This window comes from Dothidotthia symphoricarpi (genome assembly GCF_010015815.1).
Source record: "Dothidotthia symphoricarpi CBS 119687 unplaced genomic scaffold P153scaffold_5, whole genome shotgun sequence".
NCBI classification, from domain to species: Eukaryota; Fungi; Ascomycota; class Dothideomycetes; order Pleosporales; family Dothidotthiaceae; genus Dothidotthia; species Dothidotthia symphoricarpi.
Window position 1 is genome coordinate 921,092 of NW_022985012.1, and position 18,073 is coordinate 939,164.

Here is an 18,073-nt window from a genome sequence, read left to right on the forward strand (position 1 = left end):
ACGGATACATAGTTCAACTTGTCACCTTGCTGTGATGAGCGGCATCGAGATCTTGGTTATGAAAATCTCAAGAAGATCAGCGTTGGCCAATACATGCATATTTTTGGAGAATGCAGGCAATCGCGGAATTATGGGTCCGTGAAGATCATCTGTAAGATAAGACATGACCGTCTCACCATGACGGACCATGAACCATAATGGACTAGCAATGTGGCTAGCTGATTGGTTTAAGTCGAGTTGCAATAACACAATTAGGGATGAAAAGTGTTACGCTTTACCGATATGTACAGACTGGCAAAACAATGAATAACTCCGTGAGGATGTTCTCGTCTAGAGATGACTATCGACAAATAGCCAATGATCATCGTGCAAATAACGATGTATAGAAAAATAGAGCGTTGATGAAAAAGCCGATAGGGTATAAGGCAGATATGTACTCGCGTACAAGTCAAATGCTAAAATCAACCGCCAATGCATACAGAAACATGACAGTTTGAGATAAGAACCTCCTGAAAGCGCAAAGTAGAAAATGCGACAACAAAATTACAAGCATGTAGTAGTTATTGAAAACACATCAAAACACTATTGCCTGGCTCTCGAAAAAAGTGTACTTCCCATTGCCTTAACACTAAGGAAAGCATCAATATCTGTGCTGATAACGTCCAGCATCCGAACCAAAGGAACCACGATAATCGGGACGTTCCAAGTAGGATTGCCTTGGAAGGCCTTGCTCTTGCGGAGGTGCGTGCTGAATCGGAGATGAACCAGGAATCGTCGAACGGTTTGCGGACGAAAACATGGGTGCAGAGTAGTTGTCAGAAGGGTTGTTGAACTCAGTGGGTGAAGGTCCAACAACAGGGTGATAGCTGCTCGTCCGCCTACGTACGTTCCGCTCGGAATCATGGCTCTCTTCTTCGTATCCCGCGTAGGATTCCTCTGAGCCGTCGACAGTGGTAGGAGAGGTTGGGTGGGAAATTGATATTGACAGGCGTCTCAATCGAGGCGACGAAGGTCTTGCGCAATGTCTTTCAGCCCCAGGTTGTTGGTATAAAACAGATTTGAAGTGATCTCTCTCACCGCGATAGTAATCGGCGTCTTCTAGTGCGTTGCGCAATTGTTGTTCCAAACGAGAGATGCTCACGGACGCCTCACGCTCCTTTTCCTTTCGCCTAGCACGAAAGCGAGCAGAGGCGCCAGCATTACGCCTTCGCTTTTCATCAGCAACCTTGGAAGCTGCTTGGACGTCCACGGGTATCTGAACCGGATGCCCCTGTTGGCTTTTGATCGTCATAAGCTGGATGCTACTTTGGGCACTAGGTGCCATGGGAATCATGTTGTGTTCAATCGACATGGTTGAATTTTGACCGTCTTGCACTTGGGCATTTGGTGGCATAGCCATGTAGTGTCCCTGCGAACTAAGATTCTCGTATCCCGACGCAACAGAGGTAGATCGACTGTAAGACGAATAGTGGGTCATGGGGCTCGCGCTGCCAGACTGAGAGTAGTTCGCACTTGGGCGACGAACCTCTGCACGGTTTGAATGTGGAGGAGTCGGCGCCATCGATAACCCTGGAGGAAAGTATGCACCTCGGCTTACGACGGGAGGCGTAGGTAAAGCTGGCTGTGATGCTCCTGGATCAGACGGGCGGATGCTACCAGACAGGAAGGGCGACTGATGTGCATCAATTGTACCTGTAGGTGCATTGAGGATTCCAAGGCTCTTCGGTTTATGCAGCCTTGGTGACAGGGCAGTCAACCGGTGCCTTGCAGTAGGCTTCCCCAAGGGCTGAATCTGCCTCGAACTATTGAGTTCGCTTTGTGTACGCTCGACACTAGGACGACGACTGATTGAGGGCAGGTTTTGGGGATGCAGTGATTCAACAGGTGAAGGCGACTCCATCTGAGATGCACTGCGTCTTCGACTCCTCGGCTGTTCCGTCTGATCCATTTGAGGATTGAGGATAGAGTGAACACCCAAAACATGACCATATCTCTTATCCGAAGGAGTAGGTGGTGTCTTGGAGAGCTCGCGTAGGGATGGAAGCGAGATAATCGAGTTGCCAGGGCCATCTCGACGGCTATTCCTGTGAGGCGGCTGCATGCAGGAAAATGATTGGGTGGGGGACAACTGAGGGGTGGTTTGCTCCGAACGAGGTTCTCCCCCCGGCAACTGGGACATGGAGAAGAAGTTGTCAGAGCCCCTCTGACCACGATAGGCTGCCCATGAGCAGTCTGGCTTAGGATCGTTATTGTATGGTGGAGTCAAGGAGTGGCGATAGTGAGGCGCTTGAATAGCGGGGAGAGTTTGGGTAGCCAGTGTGACAACGAGGGATGGGAGTCGTGTTGACGACCACCCACAGAACGACAAGTGAGGAAAAGGTATTTGCTGTATCCGAACCGGCAAACTTAGTCGGATGCACGATCTTGAAAGTGACGATGCGTAAACTTCCAATAGTCGAGACTGTTTTGACTTTCCAAGGAAGGCCGTTCAACACGCGTGGGGGTGATGGATCGTGCTATACCTGGAGTGGTGTTGATGCACCGTAGTAAGACAGTATGTTGGTGGAGAGAGTGAAGCGTTTTGGAAATAAATTTGCACCTTTCTGGGGACCTCTAGAGGGCATATACGAATTTGCGGTGTGTGAGCTGCAAAGATAGCAAATCATAAATGAGGCACCCATACCCCTAGTTCCATCTCCCGCATAAAGAGAAAGTAGCTCCGTACATCATGCCCTGTCGGCGGCTTTTTTTTATGGCGCTAGGCATACCGGGATTTGGTGCTAGGCATGCCTTTACCGCTACTGCGCGGAACCGGAAGACGCAAGAGCGCGCAAGAGCCAAGCCCTGAGACACGACTCACACGACGTGCGTTCGGCCCAAAGCGATGCAAGTGCAGACTCAAGGCATATAGCCCCTGTCGCCCTACCCTCATTCAAGGCAGTGACCCTGTCGTCCATCGGAGGACAGTCCGGGCGGCGTTATCTCACCGTGTCTGCATCTCATCATGTGCCCGTGGGTGAAGCGAATGCCTGCCGCGCCACCAAGAACGAAAATGATTGCACATTTCCTATTTGCACATCGTTCATTGGCAGGGACGTGTCGGGCTGCAATCCCCGGAACAATGTTCTGCGCCGCATGCGCCCTCGCCGAAGAAAGAACAAAGCACGATCTGCTTATCCTCAAAGCAGCCCAAGGGATCGACGACAGCGAATGGGTCTTGCCAATGACACGGCAGAAGAAAACGTCAGCCGCCCTTCGGTGGGGGCGGCAAAGACAACGTCTCGCGGCTCGCGGGAGGGAAAGGTTTGGCTGTTGGTTATGACTAAGCGAAGTCGACTGTGCAATCCCTAGGTATTGACGTGGAAACGATCGGGTACAAGAGACAGATATTCAGGTTTGTTTTGTAGGTACTTTTTCCATGAACTGCGGACATCGTGCTCGAGCATCAGCAGTTGCAAGCGAGGCAGACTGTGGGTATCTACGCTGCCGTTCAATCCTTGGATGGTATGGAGTACGCATTTCCGGTAGAACCCACGTGTCGTGGGGTGTAGTTCGTAGGTCGCGGGCTTTTACCAACGGAGCAGTCCCTGGATCGATAGCGTTTAACTCCCCGGAACTGTGATGCAAGTAACGCAAAATCTTAGCCATTGATACACGGGCATACTTTGCCTTGTAGTCTTCTCTGAGCTACCTTGAATCGGTACACAAAAAGAACGAAATATATCTATCGCATTGGGTGTGACGTGCTTTGGGCGAGCCTTTCGCATGTTTCGTCACCAAAAGCATGGGGGCGTCTACGTGCGCACCCTCCCCTGCGTCTCCTCAGCTCACGTTAACCCGGTTCCGGTGGCTTACATCAGGGAAAATAAACATCGAGGTTACGCCCAGGGGTACCGCGTACGACCCCACAACGGGTTGAAGCGCGCGAACTTTCTCGCGCCAGATCTGTTGCCTGAGAACGTGCTTAGATAGGGTTTGGTGATCCAGGCCATCATGGAAGACGTACACGCAATTCTCGAAATTATCAATCGGTCAAAGTGAGCTGAGGCATGGGTGCCTGTACCCCACTGCCGTGTGAGCGCTGGGATTGGCGGCCAAGGCGACCAAAGACGGCATAGGCCATATCCAGTGCTGTGGTCTCCAGGACCTCGGAACGACCTCGAATGATCCGAGTTGATCGGTTGGCTAGCCCTCCAATAGTCCCCTGGTCCAAGCTGCCGGAATGTCTGACCAGACAGAAAAGAGAACGAGGGTTACTCTGCCATGGCATCATTCTGTCTTCCTAGCAGTTGACGTACCTGTCCCAGCCCGCTGGAATTGTATCCATGCTAGGGCTAGGTAAGATCGGGTAGAGGGTCTCGACTTGCTTCACGTTTGCTTTTTGTGACTACGAGCGTCTTTGGCTGTCATGTTACAACGCTGACCGGTTTGTGCAACACGAGTGACGCCTGATGAGCAAACTACGGCAGCCCCTTGATGGCGTGATTCTGCTTAGGAAAATACATATAGCTTAGCGGGACAACCACAACGTGCCTCGTAATGATTCAAGACACTTGGACATAATTGTCTTTGAATCCGGTTAAGCACGCATCGTCACCACGCCAAACCTCACTGAGACTGATTGCCTGTCCACGATAGGCGCATTGCAGAACAGAGTCAAAAGCAACAACAAGACGAGATACATACAATCGAAAGTGACAACCACCTCCTTCGACGGAGCGGCAGTTTTAATCATTGAACGCCTTCGAAACTAAGCGGGAAACGACCCTTGCTCTAGGAGCGTGTGGGCCATGACAAGTTTGTCACACGCCCCTGTAATAAACATGCAAGTATCGTCTGAGAGGGGGAAAGTTGACAATTCGAATCAGCAACAAGCTACCCCACATCCAGTGTACTCGGCTGTTTTGATTTCAGGCGGCAAGAGCGTTCGTTCACGACACGTTGGACGAGATGGAAATGTGACCTACAGCCATTTGTGGATATTGCCGATGAAATCCCGAATCCGATCTGCGCTAGCGGATCCTTTCATTGTCATACCACATACCGTGCAACTTTTGATTTAATTGGGTCCAAGGTCTATTGTTTGTAATTGGTCTACCGACAAGACGACACCTCGAGTCTGTGTTGCAAGCAAGGTAGCAGCTCTGACGAGGATGAGAGCATGCTACCTATTGCTCTAAGAGCAAGGGTAACGCAACATTTGCTCCTTGGAGTATGATCTTCACTCAACACGAAACAGAAAAGCAAGTAGACAACCCAACGTTGAATTCACAATCACGGTGAGCAGAAACTCTATCTCTGAGTGAAACCCCACGCACTTGGTTTCCAACTTCAGATATTAAGCGTGGGAGCATCTCAATTCAGACATGCTAGCTTTAGCTCAGCAAATTCAGGGCTGAACAACCACCTGGCTATCGAAAATAATCGTTTCTTTTCGCCTGCCATCTCTCCTTGCACGGCAGCAGTTGAGATAAAACCACTTTACTTCAGAATGTAGTGTTGACGCGATAACCGCGCGCTTTGCGTGGACTCCCCCTTCCCAAGGGCAAACCGGATTAATGGACTGACTGCCCACGCCGTAACTTCCATCGCCTGATTTATTAGTTTCCTGGTTGGGATGAATCTCGCGAACCCATGTAAACTCATGAAAACGCCGCTGATCCCTTTATTATAGATGCGCTGCCCACGATTGGCTCACAGGTATAAATCACGTCATGAACTACAATACACTTCTCAAACAAGTTCAGATACACATCGCATTTGTACGTCGGTAAGCATTGACCAGGAATGGGCATGAGTGGCGCTTACGCGTATGACTATGCGTAAGGCTCGCATTGTCAGATGTGACACTTGTGGCGTCCTTTGGCTACACACTGTAGTCGCCGATGGCACGATCTTACTTTGTGATGAATTTGAAAGACAACCCGCTCTTGTTATCACTGCAACTAATCAAACACCCAGTGGCCAGCTATTTTTTGTACTGCGTTGGCAACATGAACGTTAGTCGAGCATATCTTGCAAACATTGAAGACAGGCATCCAAACCTTAAATTCCCCCAATACTGTGAAACCATCAGTAATAACGTGTATGTTCACGCTTGTACGATCCATAACCAGGAGCAGATAGTTCTCTGCAGTCAATAGAACTTTCCAGAATACAGGAACGAACAGATCATGTCAAGCTGACTGGTCCGTGTAGCGCTTGCAAAACTATACACATTCGTCTACCAGAGTCCCTAGTGCAATTACGCGACGCTAGGACCGGATCAGAACGGGATCTAAGGTTGTATCGTTGTATCCCCTATGGCACGGTCCGAGGAGCACAATGAGTTATCTACCGTAAAACTTTAACTGTTTCGTCTTAAGCTAGCAGGGAATCTCAGGAGCTAGAATCTAGTCTAAATACTTAAATGCCGCATTACGTATTACTACCTATACAAACTGTTATCTATAGCTTTAAATCTAGCTTAATAACTATAGTAGAGCTTTATATATGCATCTTAAGCTTAAATTTTAGAGTTATTATATATATATTACAAATTTTTATAATTTTTAAAGTATAATATAAACTTAGTTACGTAGCGTAGCTTATATACGCAGCTTAGCTACTTATTACAGCATAAGATGTAGTATTTAAATATTAAGGTTATACCTATAATTAGAGCTATATTTTGTAAGTCTTAAGTTTTAGCTAAGTATTCTAAAAAATATATATACAGCTAGTAAATTTATAAAGCTTAGTACTAAAAAGTAAATATAAGTAATAGTTATAAATACTACAGAGTAGTCTCTAAAATCCTTCTAATTCTTTACTATTATAACGCGCAGCTCTAAATTATAATAACGTTTTACCTAATTAAGTAGTGCTAAGTTACTAGTACAGCGCTAAGAACGTTAAAGAACTTTAAACTTAAAGTCTATTAGAATAATCTAAATTACTTTATAACTTTAACTACTTCTATTTTAATATTTTAACGTTACTATACTTCTTTCTAAGCTTTAATTACTGCTGTATCTCCTTCTCCCTCTTCTATTTAGCCTACCCTGCTATTTCTAGCAGTAGGAGGAAATTTCTAGTATTAATAATAATAATTAGATTTAATAAGATTTAACCTTTAGTATCCTCTACTAATAGTTACTCTATAAGGTAAGCTTTATTTAACTAACTACCTCTAGGTATATAATAATTAATTAAAAGCTTTTTTAAGTTAGGTACTAATATAGCTTTATAACTTTTCTCCTACTATATAAGTATCTTACCTTTATTCTTTAGTAATAAATAGGTAAATACGTTATCCTTATCCTCCTTAATTTTAATAGCAGTAATATCCTCTACTAAGTCCTTAGAAATCTCCTAACTAGTAAAGTCTACCTTATTAATAAAGTCTTTAATTTTAATTAAGTAGTCTTTAGTACTAATAGGGTTAACAGTAATACTAGTATAGATAAAGAAGTCTTTAATAAGCTATCTTTTATACCTATTTAGGTTATTCTAGGTATTAGTAACAGCCCTTATTACTACTATCTACTGTACTAAAATTACTATTTATTTTATTAAATTTTAGTTTAAGGTTTTATTATCTAATAATAACTTAAGCTTCTCTCTTATTAATACCTTAAAGGACTTATTTATACTAATATCTAAGAGCTAGAGTAGTCTAGTATATCTACCTAGGATTATTACTAGATAAATATACTTCTCTTAAAGTTTAGCCTTTATAATATCTATTTTATAGAAGGCAGTATAATCTATTATAAGTAAGCTATTACGTTCCTCTAATATATTAAATAGTTCTTTATCTAACTATTTAACTAAAAGCTTCTTATTATTATATATACTTAGGTTAATCTTAATAGTAATATAAGGGTCCTACTTAACTTACTTCTTCTTATTAAGCTTACTTCTTACTATACTATAAAAAATAAGCTTTAGCTTAAGTCTTAGTATACTATTAGTAAATATATATAATACTAAAGTAGCTTAGTACTTAGCCTAGCTAAAGTTAGTAATATTTCTAGTAACTATATACTCTTCTTTAATATAGTAAGTACACCTATTAAAGAACTTAAAAGGAATTAGTACTTTATTTATATTAATAATATTAGATAGTTAGAAGTGCTAGAAGTAGCTAAAGCTTATCTAGATTAATAAGTTTTAGTAAATAAACTAAAGGAATTAATTTATAAGTTAAAAGTAGTAGAGTAAGAGATACTAGCTAGTATAGGTAAGGTATTACTAGGATATATCTTATTTTTAAAAGAAGTTCTTAAACTAGCTATTTAAAAATAGGAACTAGAGAGGCTACTAAAAGTTAGTTAATCCCTATTTCTATATATAATAATTATAATTACTAACCTTACTATTACTATTAAGTTCCTTACTATATATTATATTAAAGATTATCTTCCTTTATTAATAGAACTAGTACTGTAAAACCTTTTATTCTAACTATTACTACTTAATAAACTGTTAAAATAACTTAAGCTTAAGCTTAAGATACCTTTTACAGCTAGTACCTAATATAGTAACCTAGCAGCCTTAGTTCCTTATAACTATCTTATGCTAGTTATACTATATATCTTTAGTAGTAGACGCTAAGATCTTAAAGTACTTAGTAGCGTTATAAGCCCTTAGAGGCCTATAATAACTATTATACTTAAGCCCTTTAAGGTACTATTGCTTCTGCTTAAGACTATCCTAAAAGAGTAGGTCCTTAATCTAATAGTATATAAAGTACAGTATAACCCTAATCTTCTTTTAAGGTAATATAACTATATAGGCCCTAGATAACGCTATAGGTAGTTTATATATAGTCTTTTTATTAATAAGTAATTAGATTGTCTAGTAGTAATAGCCCTAGTAGGTATTATAAAAATAATTAGAGTTAAGATTACTTATAGTAATCTTAGTAAGGGCAATACGCTTTTAGGTAGGCTTAGGCAAGGTAACTATTATACAGCTAGTTAAATATAATAAAGTTAAATAAGTATTAACAGTCTTTTACACATAAGATAGAGAAGATATTAAGGGATAAGGCTAACAAAATTTTTAGTAGATTCTAATATTGCCCTAAGCGTTACTTAGGGGTATTTATTAGAGTGTCTATTTAGCACACCTGCCACCCCTACTAGCTTAAGACGAAACAGTTAAAGTTTTACGGTATACTAATTCGAGAGCAGCGAAGGCTGTGTAAACTAGTGTATACCCCAGTTTGCCCCCAATCTTCAACTTATGAGTCAGTCTCACCGCGGAGAAACTGTCTACTCGTTGATATGAACGGAGTAACGCGCAACTCGAGTCATCAAACAATGAATGAATCAACGACTGTTCTTTGGATGAAGTGTCGAGTATGACACCTCCACTGTAACTTCAGATTTCGGCCCTTTCTTATCTCCCCAGGATTGACCAGGGTCGGGAGGATCGCTTCATTGTGCCTCTAGCGGTACAACCATCGGGACAATCGTGTAATCGGTGGAAGACACTCGCCTTTCTTCAAGGCTAGTAAACATACCTTTGCTCCTTTCGGGGCTCCAGTCGTACTTTCGGGGCTCTTCAATACCGGCAGCTATACGAAGGTGCTAAAAATGGGAGAAAGCGTATTCGTAGGGGACGGGCGGTTTGTAACGAAGCGTACATCTCCTGGATTATTTCGCCCTCCTCTTCCCGGCTCCACGGAGGAGTGTAGGCTTCGTCATGAACTAATTAAGCTCGAGACATTCCTCACCATAGTACGTTTTGAAGAATAGACCTCGTGTTCACCCCACTCACTTCGAAAGAAAGCGGACTTCTCCGACGTTTGATTTCTGAGGCGACGTGGCACGGGTGACTCTTTGATTGTGGGTAGTTTGTCTCAACCCCAAGAAAGAAACGATGTGAATGATGCAGTAGGGAACGTATAAGAGGAAGTATTATTGCCCTTGTATTAGAGCCTTGTTCTGACTATATTGCTGATGAGGAGTGTAAGATTAAGGACGGGATCAGGCCATGATTGTGCAAAAGAGTCCGGCAGTGGCGAACCTTGGTATGTAAGATTCAGATCTGTGCTATTGCCTTCATCCGGCCCGATGAAAGGTGAGCTGGGGTTGTCAACGCATGTAGCGCCAGATCCCAAGTTAGCCACTCCAACTGTTTTTATGTCTTACCTTCTCCGTTACATCTGACAGCTTCGACCTACAATCCATTTTCGAACGCGGCGAAGACAGTAGATTTGAGTCCAACACCATGTGATCAGAAATCTCCTCATCAGTTGAACATGAGACGCTTTCTTTTCAAAAAAATATAACTGGTCATGACCTTCGACAACGAGAGAAAAAGACTTCGTACCAACAGGTAAAGAAATGCGAGACTTCACAGACATGAACGTAACAACTGCACAAGGTCGAACCTGGTTGAAAGAACAAAGAGAGGATGAACCAACAGAAACGAAATGTCTCGAAAGAAAAAGGACAAGTTGTAACATCCAGCTCACTACCTTCAATCTCATCCACAACTAAAACGTCAGCATTGGTCAAGAACAGCGTCCCTCTTCATCCAAATAAACATCCAACCCCTCGCAATACTCTAGCACAATTTATCCGGGACATATACTCACACTGTTGTACGTTCCCAAGTTGCTATTATCAGACGTGCACAAATTTGACTGATAGACTAATCAATCTTCGTACCGGGTAAAGGATATATATACCCAACAGCTATGTGTAGGCATTTCGGACCGTCCATCCGCCAATTTCCCATCACCTTTCAACCAACTACACAACCCGCTGTACCTTTCATTTTCTACTTACCGTATCGTTCTAGGTGGTATGTGTGGTTAAGGGTACCGCGTGCCGGATAGCCATCAAGTTCATCCTGGTCGACCATGGGCTGCTTCCCGATTGCGCCGCATGGCTAACGGTGATATGTTGAATAGATGGCCGCTGGGGTGGCATATGTACTTCAAGGTAGTCCGCCGTATCTCGCGGATACGTTTTACTCTTCGATAGAGTATTTTCTGGTCTCGTCTCGTCCCGTCCCGTCTCGTCTTGGACCGTCGACGCACTCTCATAACACCGTTCCCTCCGTCCTCCGAAACTCGAGAATAGTCCTACCTGTGGATATAAGTTCGCATCGTGGACGACATTCAACCGAAGCGCAGTCCACATAACTTCTTCGTTGGCGGCTCGGTGGGACGTCATTCGGATAGTGGGAAGGAAGTGACGTCGCATAATTGGCGAAGCAACACCAGCACGTCAACAAGACGGAGAAGATCAAACACCAACAACTACACCTACACATACAACACTCACCAATGATGCCGGAAGTAAAGACATACGAGGTCACAGAGGTGCGTTTGTTTCCCCAGGAGCAAAGAACAATGTGCCTATCTATGTGTGTGTGTGAGGAGGAGGGGTAGCTTTGTACCCCGCCTCGTCATGTCATGTCGTGTAGCATGGGAGTTCAAGACACACAACAACTGATCATGAATGTAAACAACAGCCCTACATCCGGCTCACATGTGCGCTGGGCGAGGCCCCCTTCTGGGAAGAATCCACGAACACGGTGCGGTTTGTCGACATTGAGAAGAAAGAGCTGCACCGCGTCGACATCTCAGCTGGGCCATCGAGCCATAAAGTGGTCAAGAACTTGGATATTTCGATAGGGTATGTATATTTGCGAAGCAAGAAGATGAAATGCTCTGACAAGCTGGCGTAGATGTACAGCGGACATTGAGGGCAACGACGAGGAGTTCATCTTCGGCGGTAAATACGGCTATGGCATCGCCAACAAGCAAACCGGCGCCTACCGCTGGGTGAAAAAGGTCTGGTCCGACGACGAGATCAAAGCCGGCAAGCCAGACAAGTTCCGCGGCAACGACGGGGCTGTGGATTCCGCGGGCAGGTTCTGGGCGGGCTTCATGTTCGACCCTATGGTTTCGGATATGAGTTCTGATGGTACATTCCTCCCTCCTCACATACTACAACACTATCAAGTAAAGCACTCGCGATTCTCCCCACACACTAACAAGACCAACAACAGGTGCCGTCTTCCGTCTCAACCCTGACATGACGCTCGACCGGCCCCTCTCCAACATCACCATCCCCAACGGCACAACCTGGTCCCAACCCGACACAACCATGTTCTTCGCCGACAGCCCCGAGAAGACAATCTACCGCTTCGACTTCGACGCTTCGACCGGCCACGTGACAAACAAGCGGCCCTTCTTCACCATGCCGAGCGACAACCGCTACGGCGACGACGCCGTGCCAGATGGCCACTGCATCGACGAGGAGGGGTACATGTGGACGGCGTTGCACGCCGGGGGCCGCGTGTTGAGGATCTCGCCGGAGGGTGAGGTCGTTGCGGAGATTAAGCTCCCTACTCAGCAGCCTACTTGCCCGTGCTTTGTCGGCGAGGATCTGTTTATCACGAGTTCGGGCGGTACGAGTGGAGAGGGGGGAAAGCCTTCGGATGAGTTTGCCGGGTGTGTGTTCAAGGTCCACGTTGGGGTCAGGGGGCTGAAGAGGTTCAAGTTCAAGGGTGGTGTTGACGTGGAGGGCGGGAAGGTGGATGGCAAGACTGTTGGGGAGTGAGGGGAGAAGGGGATGGTTTGCGTCGAGGAAAGAGACGGTAAAGCGAAAGGAAATTTACCATGAGATGAAATTCTACTCATTCTATACTTTTGCCATTCCGACGATCCCCACATACTAAAAGGGGGAAGTTTTCTTGCAATTCTACACGAACAATATCATACACTCCCATTCGGTACTTGCACGGCGCCTCCCTCTTTCTTAGCACCCTCCAACGGCTCCCCCCAAATCTCCTTGACCAGCTGCTTCTTGTTGATCTTGCCCATGGCATTCCGTGGAATCGTGTCCACAACCTTCATCTCCTGGGGTATTTTGTAGTTGACCAGGACCTCCTTCAAGGCCCTCCTCATGTCTAGCGGCGACCACGCCTTGCCGCCCTTCCCAGCAGTCTTCCCAGGCTCAGACAGCACCACGACGGCCGCGACCTTCTGGCCCCACGCATCCGAAGGCAACCCCACGACGGCGACCTCGCTGACCTGTGGCAGGGACAGCATCTCGCGCTCGATTTCCAGCGCCGACACCTTCTCACCGCCGGTTTTGATGATGTCTGCCGACGAGCGGCCGAGGATGAAGTAGCACGGTCCCCTTGCCCACTCCTGCGCGCTCTTCCCCGCGCCGTCGACCGGTCTGCGGATGGCGACGTCGCCCGTCTTGAACCACTTGCCCTGGCCGTCTTCGTCGGCGGTGAACTCCTTGGCTGTGGCCGTGGGGTTCTTCCAGTACTCGCGGAATATGGTGGGGCCTCGCAGCTGGATCTCGCCCTGGCGCTCACGGCCTGTTGCGGGGTCTATCTCCTCGCCCTCGTTGATGACCTGGTGCGTCTCTGTGTCGACGAGGCGCGCCTGCACAGAGGGGAGGGGCCAGCCCACGGAGCCGTCGACGCGGTCGGTGAAGGTGAGGCCGCAGGACAGGGCCATGCCGACTTCGGTCATGCCGTAGCGCTCGAGGAGGACGTTTCCGCCGCTGAGCTCTGACCAGGCAGACTTGACTGGGGTGGGCAGGGCGGCCGAGCCCGAGATGTTGAGGCGCATGTTGGAGGGGTGGAGGGCCGTCTTGGAGGCGGCCTGCAGCTCGGGGGTGAGGCCGGCGTGCGAGGCCAGCAGGCGCGTGTAGATGGTGGGCACGACGGTGAGGAAGGTGATGGGCTGCTTGGCCGGGTCGGGGGCGGGCAGGAAGGGGGCGGCGAGGCGTTCCCAGACATTGGCGGCGTTGAAGGGGAACTGGAACTCAATGGTGCTGCCGGCAAACAGCGGGGTCAGCAGGGCGTTGACGGTGCCGTGGATGTGGTGCAGCGGCAGCAGGTGCAGCAGCACGTCGCGGGCCGTGTAGTGCCAGGCGGCCAGCAGCGACCGGGACTGGGCCGTCAGCACGTCCTGGGCCAGCAGCACGCCCTTGGGGCGGTTCGTGGTGCCCGACGTGTACAGCATCAGGCCGCCGTGGGGGCTGGCGGGGTCCTCGAGCGTCACGCAGTCGTCCGTCTTGCCCAGCATGATCTTGTCGCGGCTGTAGTGGACGGGGGCCGTGGCCATGCCCTCGCGCAGCACCTCGTCGGCCTGGGCGCGGAACTTGGCCGACGAGAGCAGCACCAGGGCCTCGCTCTGGTCGACGATGTAGCGCAGCTCGTGGGCGGGGAAGGCGGGCGACAGCGGCACGGCGATGGCGTGGGCGGCGAGGATGGACAGCAGCGTCACTGGCGGCCGTCAGCGGCCGGCTGGCTCTCTACGCGCGCTCCAGAGGAACGCGCACCTACGTAGTCGTAGCCGTTCTCCACCAGGAAGGCGATGCGCTCCCCCTCTGCGCTGCGCCCGCCCGTGTTGCGTTGCAGCAGGTCCTTGGCCGCGGCGACATCGTTGACCAGCTCGCCGTACGTGAAGCGCCGCCCGGACAGCGAGTGGACGATGGCCGTGCTGTGTCCGTCGTGCTTCTTGAGGGCCTCGAATATGGGCAGGCGGGGGAGTGTCGACGCCATCCTCGCGCTTGTCAGTGCGTGTGCTGCGTGTGCTGGGCGTGCTGGATGTGCTGAAGGTGCTGAATGTGCGGAGAGCGAGCTTCGGTGTCGGGCGAGCGTGCGAGAGAACAGATTCCGAGCCCACATGGCGACGACCCCCCTGTGGATGAAGTACCCAGCCTGCACCTCTCCGCAGTGCGGCTATCTATCTGCTGGCGCCAGAAGAAGGGCCGGCCTGCGCTTCCGAAGCCCAACAGCCGGTTCAGCGTCTATCTTGGGAATCTATGCACTTTTAGCGTGTCCCGGAGCTGTAGCAAGCACTCTGCCATGTCCCAGAAGCCATCTCGATCCTGTTTATAGCATGGTGCGGCGTCAATTGCTGTCCGACTGGGCTCCAAGCTTGCACAGCTGCATCGGCATCCCCACCAAATCGTTCCGAGCCCGCTTGGCACTCGTCCCTACATCTGCCCCCGACCAACACCAACGTCCCTCACCACCCTCTCATTGGCCCTTTTGCCCCAACCCAACCCAATCAGGCAGTGAAGCACGTTGATGTTTCTGAAAAGGCTCGCAGTTGCCGGGAAGCGGTCCATGTCAGCCATGTCCCAATCCATGACTCCCATGGAAGATGCTCTGCGGACAAAGGCAAGCAAGCCTGTTGATCTTGGCTAACAATCTGACACTGACTACCTGCCAGATCACAGAAGCCCTGAAGCCCACCACCCTTGAGATCCACAATGACTCGCACAAGCACGCACATCACCAGGCCATGCAAGGCCAGACGAGCAGAGAGGTACACATGCGCAGTGCCCCATCTCCATGTAAAGCACAAACTGACCGAGATAGACGCACTTTCGGTAGACAGTCCAATATTATCATTATAGTTGGAGTATGACATGATCCCCACTAACTCTCACAGTGTCTTCGTCACATCCGACGCCTTCAAGGGCAAGATGCAGCTCGCGCGCCACCGCATGATCAATTCGCTCATGAAAGACGAAATGGCAAAGGAAGGCGGTATCCACGCTCTACAGCTCACCACTCGCACGCCAGAGGAAGAGGAGAGCCGGAAGTAAGACTGTGCGAATCCAAGTGCATCATGTGTCTGGTCATGTTAAATAGATTCGTGCTACATAAGAAACATTTCAAACTCCATCATATCCTCGCCATCTCACACATCAATCCCGGTTGGCGCCCCAGAAGTCGGTGGCCGCACTCCTTGAACTCTGGCGTTCATTTCCCAACATGGCACCGAGTTCATTTCGGAACCTAAACGCACCGTCTCCCTTACTTGCTCTATGCGGCAGCGACGATGGCATCGCTGGAGCAGCAGCCATGGTCTTGTCCGGTGCGCCGTCCTCCTTGATCTCCTCCTTCAAGATCTTGACCTGTTTCTGCATCTCCTTCCATAACTCCAGGCTGTCTACCTCTGCATCAGGCTTCTCCGTCTCTCGGTCGAACCGGTCGACCCAGGCCATCTGCTCAGCATTGGTGAGGGGATCCATGTGGCCCGCCCAATGATGTTTCTCACCCTCCATTACATCTTCATCTTTTCCGCCACGTGCAGCAATGGCAAGTAGAGAGGCTACAAAGGCTTCTTGCATGTATGCAAACGAGAACTTGTCTGTAATCTCGGCAATCTTAGAGCAGAGCTTGTCAGGAAAGTCGAGGTCTTTGTTGTCCTCTAGCTTACCCTGCCAGAACTTTGCATACTGGACGCGTTCGTCAAAGTTCGGGTCAGGGAAATAGTACTTCCTGTCGAAGCGACTGGGTCGCTTCGCAATGCCCGGGTCAAGTCTATCGAGGTGGTTCGTGGAGCCGACCATAAGAATACCGTCATTGGATTGCAGACCATCGACCGCGTTGAGGAAGTAGGAGCGCACACTGTCATTGATGAGGGAGTCTATGTCTTCGAAGACGAGGAAGCAGGGTGCTTGTTGGCGGGCTTTTGAGAAGATCTGATTGATCGAGAACTCTGGCCCACCATACGAAACAAGCGTACGGACGTAGAGCGTAGGTACGCTGAGTCGCGAGTCCCCTTCCTCGGAGCCGCGTTGGTAGAGGCTGCGCATCAAGGCCTTTATGCTGATTGTTTTTCCGTTGCCGGGGGGTCCATAGTAGATGACACCTCGCTTCCAGGGTACCTTCAATTTCTGGTATGTGTCTTGGCTGTCAAAGAAATTCTCCACGTCGGTGATAAGAGCATTCTTCATCTCTTCGTCGAGTATGACATTGTCCCAAGTGCTCTTCTGGACTGAATTCCACAGCTCTCGGCTCTTCTGCCAATAGCCCTGATCGAAGACCCAGACCTCGTCGTGCAACTCATGACCCCAGTGTGTAGCTTCCTTGATCAGTTCATCCACCTTGTGTGTGGAGCTAGTCAGAAGGTAATGGTTCGTTACACTGGGATACGATGAGCCACCATCCCTCCCATCTGCGATGTACAGTATGAAGTCTTCATCGTTCCATTTGTATGCATACTTGCCAAATATGACGCTCTCAACCATGACGCCGGATTTACCATCGAGCCGCCTCGCTGGAGGGGCATAAGCACGCCAGCTCACGCCAGGCCCATAGATGGGATCCCTAACAGCATCTTGAAGCGGCGTGGCAGTCGCGAAGCCGGCAGAGGCGTATGCGATAAGATTGATGCTGCCTTCGGGCACGACAACAAGCTCGAGATCGGGATACTGCTTGCGGAGAGCTTCCACGAGCACAATGTCCGTGTTGACGCGTTGGGCGGATGAATGATGGAAGTATTCGCGGCTGACCCAGTCCTCGCGGGATTGGGCAGTGGAGCTGGAGCCTGTCATGTTTACAGTCTGTTCAAAAGATGGTGAGTAGTGAATGTAGGCGTTCGATGGATAGAAGAACGACCCAAACTGATCGCCTGATGAGCTCGTGTCTGCCTGGAGCACAGCCTCGCGGAAGGAGCTATGGCCATGTAGCTCTTACACTAACATCCTAATGGGTATTAGCGCAATTCACCCTCATTCGCTGCACCGATGCAACTCCAAATGACGGGGATATCGTGTGGAGGAGGCCTCGCAGAAGGTGCAAGAATTCTTACTTACAAAGTTACCTCGTTGTACCAATTCTAACAGCCGTAAACTTCAGCCTTTTTTATGGATCTTCACATTGAAAATACCAAGAATCGATAGGGCTTGTTTTTGGATAGTTTTTCTTTTTACTTTTGAGTTAAGCATTGAAGCCTCTTGTCTTGTACGACCGGACAAACGCCTTTACTTGGTAGAATATTAGCATCTCGCTGTGTCAATTCTTGTTCTTCTTACATGCAGACCTCACAATTGAGATCTAAAGACGAAAAAGGCAGGACGCGTTCTACACCGCCAGACGTATACACAGTAACCGCTCGACGCCTTTCTAACTTCGTCCAAGGTAGGTAAGTTGCAAACATTGACACACCGGTCGAGCGGCTCTTCGGGTATTTTGTCAGGCAAAGTCAGGCAGATCGTGGTTAGACGCCTGCAATGCTTCAAATCCTCGACCACAGTCCGGCAAAGCAAACCTGGGGTGCGGGACAGAAGATTTGGAAACG

At 48.5% G+C, this 18,073-nt stretch overlaps 7 protein-coding genes across 7 annotated transcripts; 3 read left to right on the forward strand and 4 right to left on the reverse strand.

Annotated features, from left to right (window-relative positions):
• Window positions 1-640: 640 nt before the first annotated feature.
• P153DRAFT_285140 (uncharacterized protein) lies at window positions 641-2,179 on the reverse strand (the record flags this gene model as incomplete). The annotated part of the gene is made up of 1 exon (XM_033663380.1): window positions 641-2,179. The coding sequence occupies one exon, from the start codon at window positions 2,177-2,179 to the stop codon at window positions 641-643; it is 1,539 nt and encodes a 512-aa protein (XP_033526566.1).
• A 612-nt stretch (window positions 2,180-2,791) lies between these two features.
• P153DRAFT_415619 (uncharacterized protein) lies at window positions 2,792-3,470 on the forward strand (the record flags this gene model as incomplete). The annotated part of the gene is made up of 1 exon (XM_033672141.1): window positions 2,792-3,470. A coding segment is annotated over one exon (560 nt), but the record flags the coding sequence as incomplete, so codon positions are not given.
• Window positions 3,471-9,948: 6,478 nt separating this feature from the next.
• P153DRAFT_186373 (uncharacterized protein) lies at window positions 9,949-10,689 on the reverse strand. Its single transcript, XM_033662408.1, has 2 exons — window positions 10,592-10,689; window positions 9,949-10,489 (listed from the first exon to the last, which is right to left on the reverse strand). The coding sequence occupies exon 2, from the start codon at window positions 10,481-10,483 to the stop codon at window positions 10,151-10,153; it is 333 nt and encodes a 110-aa protein (XP_033526568.1). The 5' UTR covers window positions 10,484-10,489; window positions 10,592-10,689; the 3' UTR covers window positions 9,949-10,150.
• Window positions 10,690-11,166: 477 nt separating this feature from the next.
• P153DRAFT_186159 (uncharacterized protein) lies at window positions 11,167-12,647 on the forward strand. The gene is made up of 4 exons (XM_033662406.1): window positions 11,167-11,323; window positions 11,476-11,639; window positions 11,692-11,930; window positions 12,016-12,647. Exons 1-4 carry the CDS (start codon window positions 11,288-11,290, stop codon window positions 12,567-12,569), a joined length of 993 nt encoding a protein of 330 aa, XP_033526569.1. The 5' UTR covers window positions 11,167-11,287; the 3' UTR covers window positions 12,570-12,647.
• On the reverse strand, window positions 12,646-14,877 carry P153DRAFT_364607 (acetyl-CoA synthetase-like protein). The gene is made up of 2 exons (XM_033667640.1): window positions 14,313-14,877; window positions 12,646-14,256 (listed from the first exon to the last, which is right to left on the reverse strand). Exons 1-2 carry the CDS (start codon window positions 14,533-14,535, stop codon window positions 12,725-12,727), a joined length of 1,755 nt encoding a protein of 584 aa, XP_033526570.1. The 5' UTR covers window positions 14,536-14,877; the 3' UTR covers window positions 12,646-12,724.
• A 157-nt stretch (window positions 14,878-15,034) lies between these two features.
• Window positions 15,035-15,669, forward strand: P153DRAFT_364609 (bola-like protein). The gene is made up of 4 exons (XM_033667641.1): window positions 15,035-15,159; window positions 15,212-15,307; window positions 15,361-15,371; window positions 15,434-15,669. The coding sequence occupies exons 1-4, from the start codon at window positions 15,115-15,117 to the stop codon at window positions 15,588-15,590; spliced, it is 309 nt and encodes a 102-aa protein (XP_033526571.1). The 5' UTR covers window positions 15,035-15,114; the 3' UTR covers window positions 15,591-15,669.
• P153DRAFT_186220 (P-loop containing nucleoside triphosphate hydrolase protein) lies at window positions 15,380-17,721 on the reverse strand. Its single transcript, XM_033662407.1, has 2 exons — window positions 17,589-17,721; window positions 15,380-17,478 (listed from the first exon to the last, which is right to left on the reverse strand). The coding sequence occupies exon 2, from the start codon at window positions 17,325-17,327 to the stop codon at window positions 15,693-15,695; it is 1,635 nt and encodes a 544-aa protein (XP_033526572.1). The 5' UTR covers window positions 17,328-17,478; window positions 17,589-17,721; the 3' UTR covers window positions 15,380-15,692.
• Between the last annotated feature and the right edge of the window lie 352 nt (window positions 17,722-18,073).